Consider the following 23,562-nt stretch of genomic DNA (forward strand, 5'->3'; position numbering starts at 1 on the left):
TCTCTCTGAAAGGAGACTGTACTTTTTGAGAATACTAAGGAAAAACCATCTTCCGCAGAAACTGCTGCTTGCCTTCTATCACTGTGCCATTGAGAGCGTGCTCACTTATGGCTTATGTGTGTGGTACGGAAGCTGTACTACCCAGGACAGGATTGGGTTGTGCAGGGTTGTTAAGGCAGCAGAGAGCATTGTTGGCTGCCCACTCTCCACCTTAGAGCAGATTTATGCCACAAGGTGCCATAGGAAGACACTGGACATAGTAAAAGATCCATCGCATCCTGGTCACTGTCTCTTCGAGCTTTTGCCGTCGGGACGGAGATACAGGACGATGAAGACAAGAACGAGCCGTCTTAAGAACAGCTTCTTCTCCAGAGCGATCTCGGCCCTGAATGGGAAGCCCGGACTTTGAAAGTCATCTAATCTCCCTTGCTGTATTATACTGTATTGATTAATTAGTGTTTTTATGGAGCAGTCAAGTAATTTCGTTGTCCCCGAAGGGGGCAATGACAATAAAGATATTATCTATCTATCATATACATATTCCAAATACAATCAATCGTTCATGCCAGTTTGGATTGAAATAATGCTGGTGCCGAAACCAGCCAACCAAGGTGCGCTTACACTTTATGTTAAAAGACGCATTTGTGGTCCGAGCTTCTTCTCCAGTCACTACGTTCCTGGCCACACACTGGAAATTCCCGCCATCTTGATGCCGGTCAACAGATGTGAACTGAAGGCTGCTCCCTTCCTTGAATCGGCGCTCAGTGTCCTGGACGGGGACGCCATTCTGCAGCCACTCAAACTCTGTGTCTCTTGGGTCCTCCACTTCGCAGCGCAAAATGGCGCTGCGGCCATGGAAAGCATCCTGGGAGTACGGCTCCTTCGTGAAGGAGATCTTAGCTTGAGTCCCAACAGCTGGGAAAAAAAACAAAGGAGAAAGAAGATAAGACCTCAAACCGTGGAAGTTTTTTTGTTTTTTTTTTAAAGGGGTTAAAGAGGAAAACAATATGCATCCTTAAATTGTAGTAAGACTAACATATTGGGCTGCGTTGGAAGAATCTGAGCAGCCACTGAAAAGATCAACTAAATTTCTAATTATTGGGATTGTGGAGATCGTTAAAAATTCCATTGACACTTATAATTCTTCTTCTGCAAAGGTTCTTCCCTCCTGCCCTGAGCTATTAGAAGAAGAAGAAGATGAGTTTGGATTTGATATCCCGCTGTATCACTACCCGAAGGAGTCTCAAAGCGGCTAACATTCTCCTTTCCCTTCCTCCCCCACAACAAACACTCTGTGAGGTGAGTGGGGCTGAGAGACTTCAGAGAAGTGTGACTAGCCCAAGGTCACCCAGCAGCTGCATGTGGAGGAGCGGGGAATCGAACCCTGTTCACCAGATTACGAGTCCACCACTCTTAACCACTACACCACACTGGCTCTCTAAGATGTATCCGGGGCAAGAGTGTGCTGTTGCCACAGGCAGAAGACCAGAACCCTCAAAAAGTCTGATGCACACCCAACACGCTGTTCTCAAGTTTGAGTTGTGAAGCTCTTTCGAAAATGGCAGGCTCTAGTCTACTGCTATGGCCTGACTGTAAGCTGCATGAGTCTTTTCCTCCCGATGACACAAAAGCAAACTCCTAGCAGCTTTCCACTAGTAAGTTACCAAAAAGTTTTTAGACCTTCAAAATATGGTGGAAGAGCATGCTTCTAGCCCTGAAATAATGCTGCTTCCCACATGATTAGGTAATATACTCTCCGACGATGGCATTTACACAAGGAAAGTGGTCTTGCAAGAAAGAGCCCATCTAGAACATGTAAAAAGAGCTGGAGCTTCAAGAAAGGACGAGTGTCAACATTAAACTCTTCCCCAATCCACGCCACCTAGCTGTCTAGGTGTGGAGCACATTGCTGTAATGTGAAACCCACACAAAGGCATTCTATCCTAACTTGTAAATTCAGAATGGAATAATTTTATGTGGAAAGAAGAGCTTTATTGTTAAATATATACCTTAACAAGGCCCTGAAGTGCTTATGAGATGGGCACCAGCTGGACACCAAAACTGAGATTTGCCAGACCTAACAGCAGGAGCTTTATTGCCTTAAGCTATAAAGACTAAGGCGCCATAGCTGGACTGTAAATGACTCTTACGTTTTACGGATCACAAAATCAGAGTAGGGCCTCCCAGAATCCTCAGTTCACACATGCGGGAAATGTTTACAAGGATCCGAAAGCTTGTTCAGATGACCCTTAGCAGTGAACCACAACTCCATTTTCCCAAGATTATTTCAAAATTTATAACACGGGTTTTTCAGAAAATTTCAAACTGGATTCTACCCCCCACCCACCCCCCGGACATACTAAACTGGGATCAAATTCAGCAGGTTTGAATATGTGCTTTTGGTTTTAATTTACCGTGCTCACACACCCAAACACACACACTGTTCAAAAAGAAGAAAGTCTTTGTGTGTATGCGCACACACATTTTTGAAATAAATATTTTAAATGCATGCTTCCTAGGGATAATCATCTAGGGGGAAGAAATAAGTTAATTACAACTTAGAAACTGCCCAGTTTGTCTGGTATTATAGCTAATCCTTGGGTTAGCAATTAGCATTACACACACACACACACACACACACACACACACGGGATTTTCAGAAATGGAAAATATTTTGTGTTTACTCCCAGCAAGGTATTATCTGATGGAGGTAAGGAGAGGCCTTGCTGTCAACCTTACCAAATTTGTGTCCCAAAGATCAAAAGCAGAAAGCAAAGCAGCTATAGCTTAAAATTAGGGTTGTACGAATGCTTCTCAAGGCTTCGAAATTCAAAAGGCTATATTTGATGAGGTCTAAGAAAAAGGAGGGGCATCGCTATGGGAAGCAGGAGGAGCTGGTAGCATTTGCCATTTTTTTATGTTTGTGTGAATATCCCAAGCGCTCCCTGTTGCTTGAGTAGCACATGGAAGGATTCTGCCTCCTATAAGATTGCACAAAAGTATTTTTTTTTAAAAAAAAAGGTTTGAAAGATGACCAAAATCATGGTGGGTATGGGAAAATGTTGTTTCACTGTTCACTACTGATGTCACAGGTCTAAGAAGACATCATAGCAAACTGAGGTCCAGTGCCGAGGGCCTTCTGGCGGTTCCCTTGCTGCGAGAAGCCAAGTTACAGGGAACCAGGCAGAGGGCCTTCTCGGTAGTGGCGCCCACCCTGTGGAACGCCCTCTCACCAGATGTCAAAGAGAACAACCACCACCAGACTTTTAGAAGACATCTGAAGGCAGCCCTGTTTAGGAATGTTTGATGGATTACTGTATTTTAATATTTTTTTGGAAGCCGCCCAGAGTGGCTTGGGAAGCCCAGCCAGATAGGCGGGGCATAAATAAATAAATGATGATGATGATGATGATGATTAAAGCAATATTGGTAGTGATGGAGAGACACATTTTCCCAGCAACAACATTTTGAGTGCTTGTGGGGAAAATGCTACTCCATGCATGACTGTGCTAACTTAAGGGAAAGGTGTGTGGCGATTTATTTATTTTTAAATCCTTCTGCAAAAACTTGTTGCACAAATTGAGAAACTGAAAAAGGCAGGGTAGGGAATTGTTAGCCTTCGTTGCATTAAAGTGTCTTTCAGCCATCCTTTGAACTTGAAAAAAAAATGGATCAAGAGGCTAGACCTGTGGGTTGTCAAATGAAGAAGGGGAAAAAATGGCTAAGAAGTGCCATTCTACAGCAGCCTGAAATATCCCCTAATAACCCTTGCCTGGTCTTGAAGCTGCTAGCTCTGCAAATTCCAAAGCTTTGCTGCAACTGGGGTTCATCATTTTGCGGCTACCTGGAATGGTCTAACCTGAAGCTCATGTGTTTCAAAATTTTCAAAGGAGGGTCTCAGAAGTGAGGGAAGGGGCGACATTTCCGCACATAAATGTCCTTTGAAGAAAGCTTACTGAAAGTCGGTGCTTTGATCTGGCCAATAAACAGATATAAAACGGGAATGGGCATAGCCCGTGGGCTCTTTCCTTCAGATGCTGCAGTAAAAATCTGTACTGGAAGCCTGTAGGGGAGTTCCACCTAGCAGATGTTTCCAAGGCAAATAAAAGCTGAAGGGTTTCTTTGTACCTTTCCGCAGATACGCAAGATGCAGGTCACAAGCCCTGAACAGACACCCAGGCAGGTAAACAGACACATCTCCACATTCGGGACAAATCTAAGGCACGCAATCTACCTAGGTTTGCTGTCCTGGGAATTTTTTTTTAAGTGGTCAGATGCTTTACTTTTTACCTAGGACAGGTGGGTGGGCCTCCAGATGTTGTCGGACCTCAGGGGACATGCTCAGGAACGATGGAAATTGTAGTCCACCAACATCTGGAGAGGCATCTATTTGCTGCATGAAGAAGTGGTTTCTATTATCTGTCCTGAATCTTCCAACACTCAGCTTCATTATACCTGTATACCTGAAGGAGCGTCTCCACCCCCATCGTTCAGCCCGGACACTGAGATCCAGCGCCGAGGGCCTTCTGGCGGTTCCCTCATTGCGAGAAGTGAGGTTACAGGGAACTAGACAGAGGGCCTTCTTGGTAGTGGCACCCACCCTGTGGAACGGCCTCCCACCAGATGTCAAAGAGAAAAACAACTACCACACTTTTAGAAGACATCTGAAGGCAGCCCTGTTCAGGGAAGTTTTTAATATTTAATGCTGTATTGTTCTTAACACTTAATTGGAAGCCGCCCAGAGTGGCTGGGGTAACTCAGCCCGATAGGCGGGGTATAAAGAAGAAGAAGAAGAAGAAGAAGAAGAAGAAGAAGAAGAAGAAGAAGAAGAAGAAGAAGTCTATGAGTTCTAGTGTTCTGGGGGGATGGCGACTTTTCTCTACCTGCTTTCTCTATCCCTTGCATAATTTTATAAACTTCTATCGTGTCACCTCTTACATGTCCTTCCTCTAAGTTTGTTTCCCAAACTTGGGTCTCCAGATGTTTTTTGGACTGCAATTTTGTAGTCCCAAAACACCTGGAGACCCAAGTTTGGGGAACCCTCCTCTAAGCTAAAAGGTCCCAAAGTTGATGTGACAATAACTTGCATGCAGCCTCAATCTCCCCTCTTCCCAGAGCAGGCCAGGCCTGACTTCTGAGACCTGCCAGCAGTGCTAATTGAGGCTCAGTTCATCATTTCGGTCTTTTCCTGTGTGTCCCTATTCAGAGAGCATCCGCAAACATGTTAACTCGAGTTATGCAGAAACTCAGCATCAGATTTCTGAGTTTATACCCCTATGCAGAACGCGAGCCCTACTGAGATGCAAGAACTAACTTGATAATTGCTTTTATAATCATACTAGCGCTAATACCTACAGTCAGTGAGTTTGTGTGACTGTAGCACCAGCAGAATTAAATTTAACCAGTTGTTACTTGGTGATGCAAATGGGGTCTTAGTCAGCAGAACAGCCCGAGGTGCTCTGAGTGGCCTATGTTGTGTTGTGCTCTCTCTCCCTCTCCCTCTCTCTCTCCAGGAAGGAAGGAAGGAAGGAAGGAAGGAAGGAAGGAAGGAGGGTTTCAACTGCATCAATGAGTAACTGCAGCTGGAATGGAGCAATGGAAAAGGATCAATGAATGGCAGGAAGCAGAGGTTGAATGGTTCCTACCTCACCCAACAACCAACTGGGACTTCTGGGTCACGCCGCTGACAGAGAGTAAGTTGGGTCACGTGGCCAGTCCTGAGGACACATGCCCATTGACAATGCCACGGTGGGAATTGGTCCGCTGTGAGTGAACCTAGCAGCAGAATCAGGCTAGCTTCCTACCTAGGAGATTTCACAATTAGCGCTCTGAAGCCAGCGCCTACAAATAGCTGCACATTTTTGCGCTCCTCAGGTTACAAGCTGGCCATAGAAAGGCAAACAAAGGGTAATTCAACAGTTGCTGCTCTCCATCTGATGCCGTCCCCAGGAATGAGCTCTCACGTGGAACAAGGCCAAGGGAGCTTGGTATTTCAGGGTCAGTCTGATACGAGACAGATGCTAAGAGGCTTATGCATATATTTTTTTAAAGTGTCATTTTTACTGAAGAAAACTGCAAACAAAATGCTGCCACCGTTCTGCAGCTTTATTTATTTATTTGTTTGTAATGTTCATCGCCCGCTCTTCATAGCCAAAGCAATCCCAGGGCGTGTGCTTATATTTGCAACCAATGCAAAATAAATATTAAGCCAAAAGCAGCCAAACGAAAAAACAACCCCCGGGACTTACAACAATTCAGCAAAGAGGCTTCATAGATCGCTAGCAGATCCGTTCCTTGAACACCAAGGATCTGAAGTTCTAAAGGATTTCACATGGAGCCTTCTGCCACTGAACTACGAAGCTTTCACAGCAATCATCCACTCAAAATCATATTGTATATATGTGTGTGGCAGTTGCGTACAGTCATACCTCATGTTACGTTTGCTTCAGGTTGAGCATTTTCAGGTTGTGTCCCACGGCGACCCAGAAATACCAGAAAGGGTTACTTCTGGGTTTCGCCACTCACGCATGCACAGACACGGGTTGCGTTCTGCTCATGTTGCGAACGGGCCTCCGGAACGGATCCCGTTCGCAACCAGAGGTACCACCGTACTTTGATGCTGGTGAAAACGCTTGTGAAAAATATACCCCTTTTTGACTCAGCCATGGTTGAATGTCATCACCTTGTACTGAAATGACACCACTACTTGGACAATTAATTTACTCGAGAAATTCCACCAATGACTGCAACCTTGTCATTAGCTTCTCTGGTCTTCATATTCCTTTGCATGCTGGTTATATATGACCAAATTCCCTTCAACAATACCCCTGCTGTTATCAGAGCTGCTACTCTGCAATTAAAATATGTGTTCTGTTCTGTTAAGACTTCTGTGCCCCTCTCCCCACAGACCACATAATAAATGTCCAGGTAATAAAGACTATTATAGGTCCAGTCATTCTGTGAAGTAACCCATATTCCTGCAAACTGCACTGTAGGTTTCCCCATCGTCCCAACGCACAGTTTTATATCTCTGGTTATCCAGCAACAGATGTTAGTATAATCATGGCTCCCCTCTACATGAACTGAATTCAGGAGCCTCTAAGTTTTGTTTATATCTCCCAAGACACAGGGTCAGTATATTCCCCAGCACAGATGAAAAATGGAAGCAAAAAGGAGTTTGCATTATTTTAGTCAGTGTCACCAGGTGTAAGCTCTTCTAGGTTTGTTTATTATTTCTCCCATGACTTACACTTAGCTTTTTAAATTCTGAGGTGTCTGTTCAGAGAGAGAGAGAGAGAGAGAGAGAGAGAGAGAGAGAGAGAGAGAGAGAGAGATGGAGAGTGAATATGTGTGTGATTTAAGTCCCAATGCATTCCAACAGAAGGCTTTCAATGATGGTTAATTTACACAACTGTTGGGTCCTGGGGAAGGGTCATAGTTCAGCAGAACAGCATCTACCTTGCATACAGAAGGCCAGTCCCTCTCATTTCCAGGTAGGGCTGCCTGCCTGAAACCTGGGACAGCCACTACCCGTGAGTGTAGACACACTGAGACAGCTGGACCAATGGTTCCTTAAGTTCACATGACCTTAAGGTAAGCAGCTGTCAGGGACGGGCTAGGCAAAGAGGAGTGGTGGGAGGCACCAGCTGGGGAACCCCCAAGGGAAATCCTAGAGGAAGAAGGCTCAGAGCCAGGGGGTGAGTGGTGGGACACCGAGGAGAGGTCAAAGGGAGAGGATTAGGAGGAAGGCCTGGATGCTGAAGGGGCAACAGGATTTAGTGAGCGAAAGGAACCTGTGACAGGGAGCAGTTCAGACACCGAGGCTGAAGCAGAGGAGGGGAACTGAGAGACTGCTGAAGAATCAGGGGAGTCTCCCTCTCCTGCTGCGACAAGCTCCCCTCCCTGCTGGTCTCAAAGAACGTGCAAGATAAGGAGGAGGGCAGAGCAGAGGCCAGAGGTGGGCAGGTGCAGTTTGAGACTGCTTGGGAAACATGGAGGAGAGGAGGGGCCTTAGAAAGGGTTGAAAGCAGGGACCTTCAGTCCCGGTAACTGCTCCGTAAGGGCAAGACCAGGGATCAGCAAACATTTTCAGCAGGGGGCCAGTCCACTGTCCCTCAGACCTTGTGGGGGGCTGGACTATATGGGGGGGGGGGGGAATGAACGAATTCCTATGCCCCACAAATAACCCAGAGATGCATTTTAAATAAAAGCACACATTCTATTCATGTGAAAACATGCTGATTCCCCAGGCCTTAGTTTGCCTACCCATGCGCAAGACCTTCTGGGATATGTTGCTGAGTTGTATGTCATTGGATAGTTACCTTCACTGACAACGGAACCCTGCGTCTTTCATGCTGACCTGAGTCTGACTCCAGCCCCGACAGCAGCTTATCGCATGCACGGCTTACACTCCCATGTGGTAAAGGGCTTGGTTAAACCTAAATGGTATTTCCACAACTGCACATCACCGCAAGGGCACACATTAGGCCAGATCCCCAAGGCCACAACTGAAACCAGTCGTGACCAACTCCCCTTTTCCTCCCTCACTTTGTCTTTTTCCCACTCTCTCCCATTCCATTTGCCTTATACTTTCCTAAGCTCCCCCCCCCCCCCCCGCCTAGAGACACCCCAAGAGCACCTAACGTTGCTGCTGGGATCTTTGCAACAAAATCCACAAGCGCATTACAATTTAGATGGCGAAAAGAAATCGACAAATCTGGCACGTGATGCCCAAATAGCCAGGTGCCAGGCAGATACTCATCAGGTGTTCTGTATCTCTGCATTGCTGCTAATGCTTCCTTTACAATGCTGGTCACACTTTCATTTTTGAAACACTAGGGAACCTGAGTTCAGCTGCAGTCAGCTAACATGTACCAGTCTCAGAGTGCTCTTGCCATTAATTCATCAGGAAAGGACGCAGGCACACACCATAGGTCACTTCCCTAGCTAACCTGATCAGCTCTACAGTCAGAAGAAAACATATGTTCAGAAGTGAACATATACAGAAATCCAGAAAAAACAAAACTGGATGGTACTTGTTGAAATTTGGTCACATAAACATTCACTCAATTTAGCTGAACCGTTAGATGTGTTGAAAGGAGGTTCACCTTGTTTTCAAGCCAAGCCTAATGAAAGCTGCACGTAATAATAATAATAATAATAATAAACAACTGTAAAACTGTTCTTCTGAGTGTTTTCTGAGATCTCTGTTATTATACTACAGTGGTACCTCGGGTTAAGTACTTAATTCGTTCCAGAGGTCTGTTCTTAACCTGAAACTGTTCTTAACCTGAAGCACCACTTTAGCTAATGGGGCCTCCTGCTGCTGCCATGCCGCCAGAGCACGATTTCTGTTCTCATCCTGAAGCAAAGTTCTTAACCCGAGGTACTATTTCTAGGTTAGCAGAGTCTGTAACCTGAAGCGTATGTAACCTGAAGCATCTGTAACCTGAGGTACCACTGTACCTGCCAAGACAATGACTATGATGCTCTGAGACTTTCCCAACCAAGATGGCAGTCTAATCTCTCCTTAAAGAGAGGAGTTTAAAATATCTCAAAAGGTCTGGATGAATCACTATACAGTGGTATGTCAGGTTACATACGCTTCAGGTTACATACGCTTCAGGTTACATACGCTTCAGGTTACAGACTCCGATAACCAGAAATAGTACCTCAGGTTAAGAACTTTACCTGAGGATGAGAACAGAAATCACGTGGTGGCGGCGCAGCAGCAGCAGGAGGCCCCATTAGCTAAAGTGGTGCCTCAGGTTAAGAACAGTTTCAGGTTAAGAACAGACCTCCAGAATGAATTAAGTTCTTAACCTGAGGTACCACTGTAGTTATTTACTTACACCTCGCCCATCTGATTGGGTTGCCCCAGTCACTCTAGGTGGCTTCCATTAGAATACAAAGTCTGCGTATACCAGATCCATTTTATTAAGACAATACAAATCACACTCTTGCCATCAAACACTTGGCAAAAGAGACACAACCCCTCCTCCCTCCCTCCCTCCCACCTCACATTATCACAGGGACCTTCACTAAAGAACTCCTCAACCCCTAGATCTTGTTGAGTCCATCCTTTCGCTTTCAGGTCAACTGAATTATGTACCCATCACCCTTTAAGGATGAAAATAACATTTAAATGGGGGGGGGGGGAGAGAGAGAGAGAGACAGAGACAGATGGTTAGATATCTGCAGTCAAGACAATATGCAACTCACTTTCCACATCTCCAGCACCTCTTCCTAGGCCAGGAGCAACCTCCCAGACCTCCCTCACACTGGATCAGGCTGCAATTTAGTCTTTAAGGCTACATGTACTTGAAAGTAAGTTACATGGGATGCGGGTGGCGCTGTGGTCTAAACCACTGAGCCTCTTGGGCTTGCTGATCAGAATGTTGGCGGTTCGAATCCCCACGACAGGGTGAGCTCCTGTTGCTCTGTCCTTGCTCCTGCCAACCTAGCAGTTTGAAAGCACACCAGTGCAAGTAGATAAATAGGTACCGCTGTGGCGGGAAGGTAAACGGAGTTTCCGTGTGCTCTGGTTTCCGTCACGGTGTTCCGTTGCGCCAGAAGCGGTTTAGTCATGCTGGCCACATGACCCAGAAAGCTGTCTGTGGACAAACGCCAGCTCCTTCGGCCTGAAAGCGAGATGAGCGCTGCAACCCCATAGTCGCCTTTGACTGGACTTAACTGTCCAGGGGTCCTTTACCTTTTACAAGGGACACAGGGGAACTTACTTCCAAGTACATGCATAGGATTTCACTGATACCTTTTTCTTTAATAGGGAGGAAAGGAAGAGAGGCACCCAGGGATAGGTATTTAGTGGGCATCAAATCTGGGCAGCCAGAAGACCTTGTAGCCCTAGTCCTTGCCAGAAGAAGGATTTCCCAGCATCAATCCAAGTCACGGTTGTGGGAGAACTGGAGCAATACAAGATGACCCATGCATTTTATGGGAACCTCCGGCAAGGAATAATCTTAATACAAGCTCTCCAGACAATGAACAAGCCAAGCCACATGCCAACCCCCACCCTTTCACCATCCACTCCCCATCCTCAAATCCCAGATTGCTAGTCAGCGTTCCTTGAGATTAATCCCCGCCCCCATCTAAAGACAGGTCTAATTCTCTCATCTTGGTGAGAGAGGAATGCCAGAGGCCCTTTCCATCATCAGCTGCCGCACACCCATAATAATGACTTACAAGGATGCCCTGTTTATCCATCAATTCACGGCAGCTGCTGCCTATACAACAAAGGCCGGCTAAGTATCTCAAGGCTACACAGCAAAGGGAAACACATGTTCCTATATTAAGATGCATAAGTGAAATTAGCAATGCTGCATATCAATTTCACTGCAAATTTTAACACACCAAATGTTTGCCATCTAATACACTAAGACAGATTAAAAATAAAGGGCGATAAACATGATAGGGGTACTACATGTGTTTCTTCATGCGCTCCCAAGCTACTGGCAATAAAGCACATTGACTCTACTATTTAACCATGCAGGCATCTTATTATTAGATTTCTCTCATACGTAACTTACATTAAAATAGTTTAGCATATGCTTCCCATGCATATTTCATATCTCTTTTAATTAAGACTTCTATGTTATATTTTATTACTTTTTAACCACGAAGGCATCCCAACAGATTAGTTTGTGCCTTCTCTTGTATGCGACACACACTACATTAAAATAGCTTAACATATGCTTTCCATGTATATTTCATTTCTCCTTTAATCAACGCTTGTATATTATATGTTATTATTTCTATTTAACCATGCAGGTCTCTTATTTGTGTCTTCTCTCATATGTGACGTGCGCATTACATTAAAATAGCTTAGCATACATTTCATCCTCTCTTTCAATCAACACTTGTACATTCTTTTATTAGACACTATCATGGAAGGGGCATATCGAGGCTGCGAAACTCAAAGCGCAGAAAGCTTGTGGAACACTAATGAAATTCTATTTTACGGTGGGTGGCCAGTTACTAGAATCCGTGTTGAAAATCTTTGCTAGTAAAGTGGTTTCCCAGATGCTCCATGGAGTAGCAATATGGGGCATGGATCCAAATGCTAACATTCTTCTATTATAAATGTGTGTGTTTTATCTGTCTGTCTGTCTGTCTATCTATCATCTATCTATCTGCTGGATTTTCTGGGCAAGACTCCACTCACATAAAAGATAAATTTTAAAGTGTTGTGGGTACTTTTCACATTCAACATATACAAAGGAGAGAAACCGTCCAAGATACCCTGCAATTTCAAAACGAGGTAAGAGAGCACAAGTTAAAATTAGTTTCAACTTTAAAATCATGGAAAAGGCTGGGAAATAATAAGGTCTGAAAGCAAGATGTGCACAGCTCTCGCTTGACTTTTTCTCATCAGCAAATCACCATGGGAACATATTTTCAAGCTCAACTTCACAATAACTACTTTTTTCTTTTTAAATCAACCTTAGTGATGTTTATTAGCAGCACAGAAAGTTGACTGGGGGCCAGAAATAATGCTCACCAATGCTATACTATCTCAAGTTTTGTTTGAGAACACTGCAATTCCTCTCCGGCTCATCAGCAATGACAAGATAAGCAAAGGCAGATAAGTCTCTAAAAGACAGCTTGTCCGTTTCTACCAAACTTCCTTCTGCCATGTGCAGCTTTGCAGAATAGAGTGCTGAGCTATTATCTCATTTCCAGGAACAACAAGACCCATCAGGCCCTGGCCATAAAACTGAGCTTCATCCAAGAACATGGCTCTGAATCTTCTGCAGATGCACACAGCCCTCTTGCTAAAGAAGATAAAAGCCCTGTGGCATCAGTCCTAAGGTCCATCAAGTTCAGCATCTTGTTCTTCAAGAGACCAACCAGGTGCCTCTGGGGAGGCCTGCAAAGCAAGACCTGACCATAAGCACCTCTTTCCCCGCTTGTGGTTTGCAGCAGCTGGCATTCAACTTCACAGAAAGAGTTTGCCAAAGGAAGTTTGAAAGCCATTGATCTACAGCAAAGCAAAGAGAAAACAAATTCCGTAATGCTTTGCAGAGAAGCGTATGAGTTGCAGAGGCAGCATCTCAAGCGGTAACTTCCAAGGAGATCTGCAAGGACAGAAGGTTCCCATGACAAACACACAGACCATCAGCGAGCCACACAGGGAATATCGCTTAAATATCTTTTTTAGGCTTCACAGAACATTTTCTGGCGACGGTGTCGGCCGGAGCAGCAGAGGAGGGGCGGGGAGGCAGACTTCTAAAGGCAGCAGCCTTTGCACAGCCCTTTCTCTGCTTGTTGGAAGCAAGGGAAAGGCGGTTGCGAGCGCTCATTTCCTGCCCTACGACAAATTACACCAAGTTCAGCAAGACAGAACGCTGCTTGTGTTCACACTGCTTACATAAGCAGTGAAGTGTGCAACCTTCTAAAATAAGCAGTTTTCTTCCTCGCCCCATCTCTGAACGAAACCATTGCCCCTTGTATGCCGTTCCTTGGGGCAGGGGGCTGTTTGCTCAACCCCGCCGCCTCAAATACAGCTTTGCAAGAGAAAGACATCTAATGCATTGATATCACACATACGAGAGAGATTGGTACAGAGAGCTGACCAGCCGCTAACCCTGAAACTGCATGGCAACAAGAATAAATCTGGAGGGGGGGGGTTAAATGCATTTTGTGAGGATGCACACTTGGATTTAAATCGCTGGTTAGGAAAAAGACGAGGGAACTCGAGCTGTGTTCATATCTATGCCATCTATTGTCAGGAACAGGTCAGCAATAACTCACAAGGTGTCAGTGAAATTAATTAAGACTTCTGGGTATAGGGCAGTATATAAATTCAGTAAATAAATATAATTATGCAAATCCCCCCAGCATCTCAGCTGATCCGCTGGCTCTTTGAGCACACATGCTAAAGAAACATACAGCTCCTGTCCCTCTCACTCTGATATACTGGTAGTTTATTAAATAGTTTAGTACAACATTTGATTCAGAATATTCCCCCCCCCCCCATTTTCCTCCTCTAAAAACTAGGTGTGTCTTATGGTCAAGTGCGTCTTAAGGAGCAAAAAATATGGTAGTGATAACTCTTTATTCAGACAAACTGAACAGCCCAGGATTAGTGATTACGGCAACTCTTCCTGGTAGGTCTTGCCCCAAGGAGACAGTTGTGAGGACTGAAGGTCCCAGATCTCCAAGTCTCCCCTGGTTCCTTCCCAAGCAATCTGAGGCTGCTCCTTCATATTGCCTGTCTCTGCTCCGCCCTGTTCATGCCTCTCCATGTTCTGGGGACCAGGGGACCAGGGGAGCTGGTTGAGCAGGAGACCCCCTGGCTTCTTCAGCAGCCTGCCTGATCTCTGCCTCTTGGCTCCCTTCCTCCCCAGCCTCCATTTCTGCCTCTGGTTCTGGACTGTCCTCATCTTCCTGCTCACTAAACCCCTGTTGTCTCTTCAGCTTCCAACACCTCCCCCCACAATCTGCTCCCTCTTCTCCCTCTGACCACTCACTGCCACCCCACCACCAATCCCTTGGTTCTGAGCCTTCTTCCTTTGGGGATTCCCTTGGAGGTGGTTCCCCAGCTGGTGCCTCCCACCATTCCTCTACATCCAGCAGGGCCAACGATATCTACATTACTTAAAGGTTAACAGGGGCCATTCTTGGTGCATGTTTTGCAAAAGACATTGCGTTCGGAGATTTATCTGTCTATTTTCTTAAAGTTTACATACTGTTTGTTGGAAACAAACCAACCCCAGTGTGGTTTACAAAAAGAATAAAACAATAAACTTATCAGTGGAAACAGCCATTTAAAACGTTCCAAAAGTAATTTTGAAAAGTGATAAGCTAAAAAACAGATTAAAAATACAAGTCTACATTTCACGTAACTAGATAGGTTTGCCTTAAAAAACACACACACACATATATATGGCACCAGTGAAGGCACCTGCCTGATGTCAATACTCAGGAAGTTCCAAAGTGTGGGCACTACCACACTTAAATATCAATTTCTCCCCAGTTAGACATTTCTTACGAATTTACAATAATCTCGAATCTCACTAGTTCAGTTTGCAAAGCAGACCTGGGAAATTAAGAGTGTGGCTGAAAGTCTTACATTTATTATTATTATTATTATTATTATTATTATTATTATTATTATCATTATTATTATTAGAATTTATTTACTGCCCTATACCTGGGGGTCTCAGGGTGGTTCATTAAATAAAATCAAGATATAAAGCCACAAAATACCTAATAAAAAGAAAAACAACAACCCAATAGCCCTCCCCCCCAAAACTCACATTTTAAAAGGGCATAGGATGTAAATCGGATCAACCAAAGGTCTGGTTAAAAAGGAACACTTTTGTCTGCCGCCTAAAGGTGTGTAATGAAGGCACCAGGCGAACTTCCCTGGGGAGAGCATTCCACAGACGGGGAGCCACTGCAGAGAAGGCCCGTTTTCGTGTTGCCACCCTCTGGACCTCTCAAGGAGGAGGCACACAAAGAAGAGCCTCAGAAGATGATCTCAGATCTTACATTTGTGTGTTTCTAAACTACAGGGCAAACTTGAAAGCTGTTCTGGTTTTAGCTGAAAGGATCACAAACACAAAACGGTGATTTGCATTGATTAGAGGAGTGAATAGGAAGTCCAGCTCCATTGTACTTCTTGACCAAAAATAGAGGCCAGCCGCTACAGTGCCGTCAGCAGCAACTGCTAAAGAAGGCCTACTTGAAGTGTGAGACGGTCTGCATTTTATTCTTTCTCCCAAGCACAGGTGGCACGGAGACTCGGCACTTCAGTTTTGGCACGGACGTTCCTATACAAACCCATTAAAACTAAAAAGCAAACCATAATAAATAAATAAACAGTTGTGATTTGAGTGCTTTTGCCCTAAGAAGTACTTAAAATAAATTGAATAAAATAACTTTGAAGTTTTCCACAGCGACTGCCAGTCGTGATTACTTTAGTAGTCAAATAACTGCTTGCAAAAAAATATCATTTCGCCTTCATGTCCTCTCTCTCTTCCTTTGGAAGAACACTGGTTTTACTGGAGCGCAAAGCTTTCTGATTGTTCCAGTAGGCAACTTTTTAATTAAGGAGAGTAGGTGAGGTGAGGTGCATTTGCGAGGGAAGGGAGAATTAACAAGGTGCATTTGTTTATAGAGTGGCAAAGCTAAGATTGGAAAGCCTAGCGCTCTCCCCGCAAATGGGGAAAGCTACACACCCAACTGATTCAGAACATGTTGAAAACAGCATATGTATCTCTACTGAAGGTAAGGAGATTGCGGAAGGAATTCAACACAGCGCTAAGGAGATCGTTGCTTATGGTTGGTTTGGCGGGAAACAAATCACAAACCTGAATTCAGAGCCAGTGCTAAGCCAAACCGTGCCTTGATTCTTGGCGGTGCGGCAGGGGCAAAGCAAAGCACCTACAACTTTAGCCCCAGGCACCAGTACACAGCCCATTCACCTCCAAACCATAGGGTAGTTTAACTATGGTTTAAAGCGATGTGCAAACCAGGCCACTGTCACTTGTTAATTAAAATAAGGTAAAATATGTTGTTACGAATACATTGTTTAAAAGAGAAGCCGCAATTCTGTCACCATATGAACTGCCATAATGATAAAACCGATCCAGGCTTAGTAATCACATACAGCAGGGGTAGGCAACCTAAGGCCCGGGGCCGGATCCGGCCCAATCGCCTTCTCAATACGGCCCGTGAACAGTCTGGGAATCAGCATGTTTTTCACAAGTAGAATGTGTCCTTTTATTTAAAATGCATCTCTGGGTTATTTGTGGGCCCTGCCTGGTGTTTTTACATGAGTAGAATGTGTGCTTTTATTTAAAATGCATTCCTGGGTTATTTGTGGGGCATATGGTCTGAGGGACAGTGGACCGGCCCCCTGCTGAAAAAGGTTGCTGACCCCTGACATACAGTGTTCGAAACTCCCATTGTTCTAGGCGCATTTTGCAACCGGGGATTTCATTAACGCGGGCAGGTTCTGAGCTCTGGGCGTAGTACTGCGCCTAAGATTTCAGATTAAAACTGCAAAGTGGAAGGAAAGGAGGACCTTTTTCTGCCTTCCTACTTCCAATTTGGGAAGTAGTAGTATGGCATTAGAGACGCGGGTGGCGCTGTGGGTAAAACCTCAGTGCCTAGTACTTTCCGATCGTATGGTCGGCGGTTCGAATCCCCGCGGCGGGGTGAGCTCCTGTCGTTCGATCCCAGCTCCTGCCCACCTAGCAGTTCGAAAGCACTCTTAAGTGCAAGTAGATAAATAGGGACCGCTTTATAGCGGGAAGGTAAACGGCGTTTCCGTGTGCGGCGCTGGTGCTGGCTCGCCAGTTGCAGCTTCGTCACGCTGGCCACGTGACCCGGAAGTGTCTTCGGACGGCGCCGGCTCACGGCCTCTAGAGCGAGATGAGCACGCAACCCCAGAGTCGGACACGACTGGCCCGTACGGGCAGGGGTACCTTTACCTTTACTTCCAATTACTCTCAGAAGACTAGAGAAGAGACCCTCTTAAGAAGATTAGGGAGGTAGGCAGAGGAAGGACTAGACCATGTGGAAAATGAACATAATATTTTAGCTGCACTTCATTCATTTTCAGCTTTGCATTCTTGTTATTAAAAAAGGACGCCTAGACATTCCGTTGTTGCGCCCATAACCTAGGTTTAATGTGCCATTTAACTGCAGCTTTTGTATCTCAGTTTCATATCACATATTATTGCCACATACATAATCCAATCAACGTCAAATGTCTTTTGACTTAACTAATCTTTTCCAATGGTTTCTGTCATATTTAAATGAGCCTAGGTTCATGGGGACAGAATACTAAGCATTGTTTTTGGATTTGAAGTACCACATTATTATTATTATTATTATTATTATTATTATTATTATTATTATTTTCTATCCTGCAGTGATTTAATTATTTGATTTCATAAGAACTGGGAGTTGGGAAAGCCACAACCTGATTTAACCATGAGATTTCCCATAGAGTCTGTTCTGCTGAAAATAAAAACGCAGTTGAGCAGCGTACATATTAAAAGTTTAGCTGCAAATGGCTCCCCCAACACACCCCAGGGCAGCAATTGTCTGGTCTGAAGACTTACTCTGGGCACAGAAGCATGGCTGTCTTTTGGTTAAGGGACACACCAAACCAATTTACAAAATATGCTGGGGTTCATTTGCTTCATTTGAATCTGTGTTTAATCTAACAAGATCAAAAGCAGCCTCTTCATAAGGATGAAAATTACATCTGCCGACTGCTTCTATGCATTCTATGCAAGGACACGAACCACAAAGTATTCCCAATTTTCAGCATTATAGCAATTTCGGGTTGCTAGCAATAACAAGTCAAAACGAACCACGTACCAGGATTCTGCAATATTCACTTTAAGATGGAAGTATTTAAAATTGTGAATAATTTCAGCATTCAGTCCTCAGGGCTAGAGCAAAACGCAGCTTTAGTTCTATCACAGTGAAAGGCTTAGCTTTTAGCAAATTTACAGTTGGGATTTTCAAAACTTAAGGTTATGAAAAATAAATATATAAACCTCAAGAAGTGTGCAAATCCAGCATTTTTGTCCCACTCTAGCAGCATTAAGAACCCTGGTGTGGGACTGCAGCCAGGGTGACAAGGGCATTCCACAGCCATGACTATGTACTGAACAAAGCCAATTTAAACAAACAATTCGACTCCTGGCCAGCTCCCTGCTAGAGCAACCTACTCCAGTGTATTCTGGCCCATACATGTGCAAGCCTCTGTTCTAGGGGCTGCTCCACTTCAACAGAGTGCCTGCTGCAAAGGCCATGGGAATCTCTGAAATGTGTAGTTTTTTTCTTTGTCTCAGAACTGTTAACTTCAAAACTGGGCTGATCAAGCATTGATCTTTCAGCATTTAAATTGCTAGCTCTGGGTTGTTTTTTTACCTGCCTTGTGGTTTATCAGGCCTAAGCACATTCATGCATTAGATTTTTCCCCCCCAAGCTAATTTCCCCAACTCCAAGGTAGAACGAAAGAAGAGATTCTCAAAGAGGTCGAAGATGCCTCTTGCTTTCTGGAAACCAGAGTGTAAGCTCTGTGTGTGTGTGTGTGTGTGTGTTACATTTCCCTACACAAACCTTCCTGGCCACTAAGGGTTTTTGGGAGGCGCAGGTGGGGCAGTAAATAAAAACGCTTTTATTCAGGAAGCCCCTTTGTAATCTAGACAGAGGACATACTATTGAGTGCACTCACTTTTACTGTTCCAGTTGCATTATTCTAAATTGAATTTATGTACCATCTGACTTACTCTAAATCGGGGGGTTCCCAACTGTGATGCACGAACTTCACTCATGGGGATGCCTGCATTAAACATCCATATTTATTTTTAGTTACATTTTATTGCTTCTTTCATTTCTCATAGTATCGTGTTACCATTTGAATTTAATCCCAGTTCTAGCCAGTTATGTTCAGCCTGCTGCCTTCCATGGACTCCCATCCCTATTCATAAGTGCTGTAGGGACGCTGGTGGCGCTGTGGTCTTAAACCATTGAGCCTCTTGGGCTTGCCAATCAGAAGGTTGGCAATTCGAATCCCTGCAACGGAGTGAGCTCCTGTTGCTCTGTCCCAGTTCCTGCCAACCTAGCAGTTTGAAAGCACGCCCGTGCAAGTAGATAAATAGGTATTGCTGCAGTGGGAAGGTAAACGGTGTTTCCGTGCGCTCCGGTTTCTGTCCCGTTGCGGTTTAGTCCTGCTGGCCACATGACCTGGAAAGCTGTCTGTGGACTAACGCCGGCTCCCTCGGCGTGAAAGTGAATGAGCGCCACAACCCCATAGTCGCCTTTGACTGGACTTAACCGTCCAGGGGTCCTTTACCTCCTTTACCTCATAGGTGCTGCAGGAAACCTGGATGTCAAAACTTCCAGCTTTCCACCATGCTTAATCAAAACTTTCTCAAGCCTCCCAGATAATGTCTGCTCCATTCTTATACCACCCATTCTAATAGCCCCCCCTTCTTAAAAAGGAAACATCAATTAAAATGCGTGCTGGAAGGGGGGGAGGGGAGTCTCCAGTAGCGACTGACCTCATCTGAAAAGGAGTTCCATAAAATTGGGTCCACAATACTAAATACACAGCTAACAGCGTTAACCGCAACTAGAACAGTACCAAATATTTTAATTAGTTTCAGACTCTCACAACATCCTCTGCAAGTTACTGCGGGCAAGAGACAAAGAGAGGGAAGAATGAAGATGAAATACAAGAAAAAAAGCACTTGTGAAGCCTTGAAAACTAACCCATTTAATATGGTGCCATTTAATATCCCTGAGGAGAACAACTTCATGTATCTGATGATGTGAAGTGCTGTTCACAAAATCTTATTCCATAATAAAGCTGGGCTCCTCGTTGTTTATGCTGTAACAGACTAACATAGCTACCCCTCTGGAAAATGAAATGCAGTACAAGGACACTTAAATAATATCAACTATATAGGCTGGCCTAGTGAGCCAAGGAACTCAGCGGTATTCGTTCTCAGGTGTGTTACTTTTCCAGAATGACTCAACTAGTGACCCCTAGTTTGAATAAGAGTCACAGTTTGCTTTACATCTGCTGGACTATTTTGTGATCAGAACATTACGGATACTTCCAACTTAAACGCATTGAAAATGATGCCTAAATATCAACCTGTAAGTCAGTCTGCCTCTCTCCTTAGTTGAGTGTAGATTACTAAGGTTAACGGAGTTTCTCCATTTGGTTGACAGCACACCATCTTCTGAATTATGAACCATCTTTTGAATTATGGTGCTGGAGGAGACTCCTGGAGTGTCCCATGGACTGCAAGAAGATCAAACCTATCCACTCTGAAGGAAATCAGCCCTGAATGCTCACTGGAAGGACAGATCCTGAAGCTGAGGCTCCAGTACTCTGGCCACCTGATGAGAAGAGGAGACTCCCTGGAAAAGACCCTGATGTTGGGAAAGATGGGGGGCACAAGGAGAAGGGGACGACAGAGGACAAGATGGTTGGACAGTGTTCTCGAAGCTACCAGCATGAGTCTGACCAAACTGCGGGAGGCAGTGGAAGACAGAAGTGCCTGGCGTGCTCTGGTCCATGGGGTCACGAAGAGTCGGACACGACTAAACAACAACAACAACACCATCTTCTGTGCTATCAGCAAACCCCTGAACTGTTGCGTCAAAGTCTTCTCATGGCAGGAAGGCCAAGGTGGTAGAGCTCAAATTGGGCTGTGACCAAATAGCTCACATCTTGAAGCAATTGGGGAGCGGGGGGGAGAGAGAATTGTCTCGGCAACTTCCTTGCAGACATAGCTGGAGAACGCAGCCTTGACCACAAAAGACAGTCCACCTTACAACACCCCCGCTGTCTTCGCAGCGACCTCTCTTATCTATAACGTTTCTTACGAGGAGGCAGCCCAGAATGATGCAGTGCTGAACGAAAGAATCCACTGGTATATAAAATATTAGCACTGAACTAATATTATACTGATATTAGTGTGGGAACTTCATCTACCAGGGTTCCAAGCTGTCTCTGGAGTAGGACTGGCAGGGAATGAAAGACTTTTGAAAAAGCACTTCACAGCTTCAGAATTAAACACTTCAGGAATGGAATTTGTAACTCCAAAAACCACACATTTACATCCATGCCCTCTATCTTGCAGGCTCAGGAATGCACAAATTATGACTAAACATATACTAATATTTCTATTAGCATTTGGGGGGGGGGATGAAAATGTTGCTTATCCGTGGCCAGCGAAAAGCTTGCCAAATAAAGCAGATTAATTCCAGATGTTGCTTAGGCTTTGGACACATGTCCGTGGGTGGTGAGCCAGTGGTGGAGACAGGCCTAGAGGCAGGCAGAACAGAGGGAAGACCTCTCTTCCAGGTGTATTGCTGTTAACGCAAACATGATGTCACCACTGCAAGGAAGCTGCAATTGGCCTCGCTCATTACTGAGACTGAACAGGGCCACTTGAATAACTTGAACCTCTGTGCTTTCACCATGCAGTGCACACTAGGAATGATGAACAGGCCAGTTTTGGGTGGCCGACAAGGAAGAGGAAGGAAAGCCGCACTTAAGAATTGTACAGTGGTACCTCGGGTTATAGACGCTTCAGGTTACAGACTCCGCTAACCCAGAAATAGTACCTCGGGTTAAGAACTTTGCTTCAGGATGAGAACAGAAATCGTGTGGCGGCAGCGGGAGGCCCCATTAGCTAAAGTGGTACCTCAGGTTAAGAACAGTTTCAGGTTAAGAATGGACCTCCAGAACAAATTAAGTTCTTAACCCGAGGTACCACTGTACTGGAGAATACTAATTCCTTTTACCAAGAATTGGTTGTGCAAAAGAAGAAACAATTTGTTCTTCTTGTTTCAAAAAGAATTGTACAGGAGAGAAATTATGTCAGTTGCGGCTTATTCTTCCCTCGCTGCAGCTGTGTACCTGAAGGAGCATCTTCACCCCCTTATTCAGCTTGGACACTGGGGTCCAGTTCTGAGGGCCTTCTGGTGGTTCCCTCACTGCAAGAAGTGAAGTTACAGGGAACCAGGGAAAGGGACTTCTCGGTAGTGGCACGCTCCCTGTGGAACGCCCTCCCGTCGGATGTCAAGGAGATAAACAACTTCACAACTTTCTGTAGACATCTGAAGGTCACCCTGCCTCCAGAAGTTTTTAATATCTGGTGTTTCACTGTTAAATTCTGGTGGAAGCCTCCCAGAGTAACTGGGGCAACCCAGCCAGATGGGTGGGGTACAAATGATAGTCATCATCATTGTAGATGCGGTTCTCTAGGCCTCAGAACTCTCCTCAAGCCACGCCCCCTCTAAAGGCCACACCCTTTGCTAACCTGTTTTGCTCTCCAAATGTTTCTGCCTGTGAGTTGTGTGTAGAAACCAGACTATTGCAGAAAGTAAAATGTGCATTTGCAATCCAGTCAGATGGGCAGGGTACAAATATTAAGCTTATTATTATATTCTTTTGCCTCTGGCCACACCTGCCACTGGCATCTTCCATTGGAAATCAGCCCATGAGGTAATATGGCCCTTTGGTCAAAATAGGTTCCTCATCCCGTCTTTGGCTTACAGGTACTCTGCAAAACTACCAAATCACTCCTTGCTGGAAAGCGAGCAGAATTGGGTGATTTTAAAGCACTGACTCCACATCTCATGTAAATCAAATAAAAATTACAGGCAAACATACAGAAAGGCTGCCAAAATCTTATTTAGAAGCCTGATAAAACAACAACAAATACAGGATATTATTCAGTTGTTGTTTTCCAAACTGTTTAGTGCATTGTTATTTAAACTTCTTGAATGTCTTAAACCAGGGGTGCCCAATTTTTTTTCAAAGAGGGCAGATTTGATGAAGTGAACATGCGTGAGGGACAACCAAAGTTGTTGACCTTTTTTAAGGATTGAAGTTGCTTTTTTTTTTAGAATTTTACCACAGGGGTCAGATTAAACTGACCGGCAGACTGGATTAGGCCTCGAAACGGACTTTGGACATGCCTGTCTTAAACTACTGTTGCTACTTTTCTTAGTGATAATTTTATTGTTTTATCTTGTTTGTAAACTGCTTTG

At 44.7% G+C, this 23,562-nt stretch overlaps 1 protein-coding gene across 1 annotated transcript in view; it reads right to left on the reverse strand.

The window, feature by feature from the left end:
* Positions 1-23,562, reverse strand: part of PTK7 (protein tyrosine kinase 7 (inactive)) — a 106,996-nt gene that overhangs the window by 34,579 nt on the left and 48,855 nt on the right. Inside the window, exon 2 of the mRNA XM_080998124.1 lies at positions 622-915. Coding sequence (XP_080854250.1) covers positions 622-915 — 294 coding nt within the window. The remainder of the gene's footprint in view (positions 1-621; positions 916-23,562) is intronic.

The sequence above is a fragment of the Podarcis pityusensis genome (genome assembly GCF_964106645.2).
Source record: "Podarcis pityusensis genome assembly, chromosome: 3".
Taxonomy (NCBI): Eukaryota; Metazoa; Chordata; class Lepidosauria; order Squamata; family Lacertidae; genus Podarcis; species Podarcis pityusensis.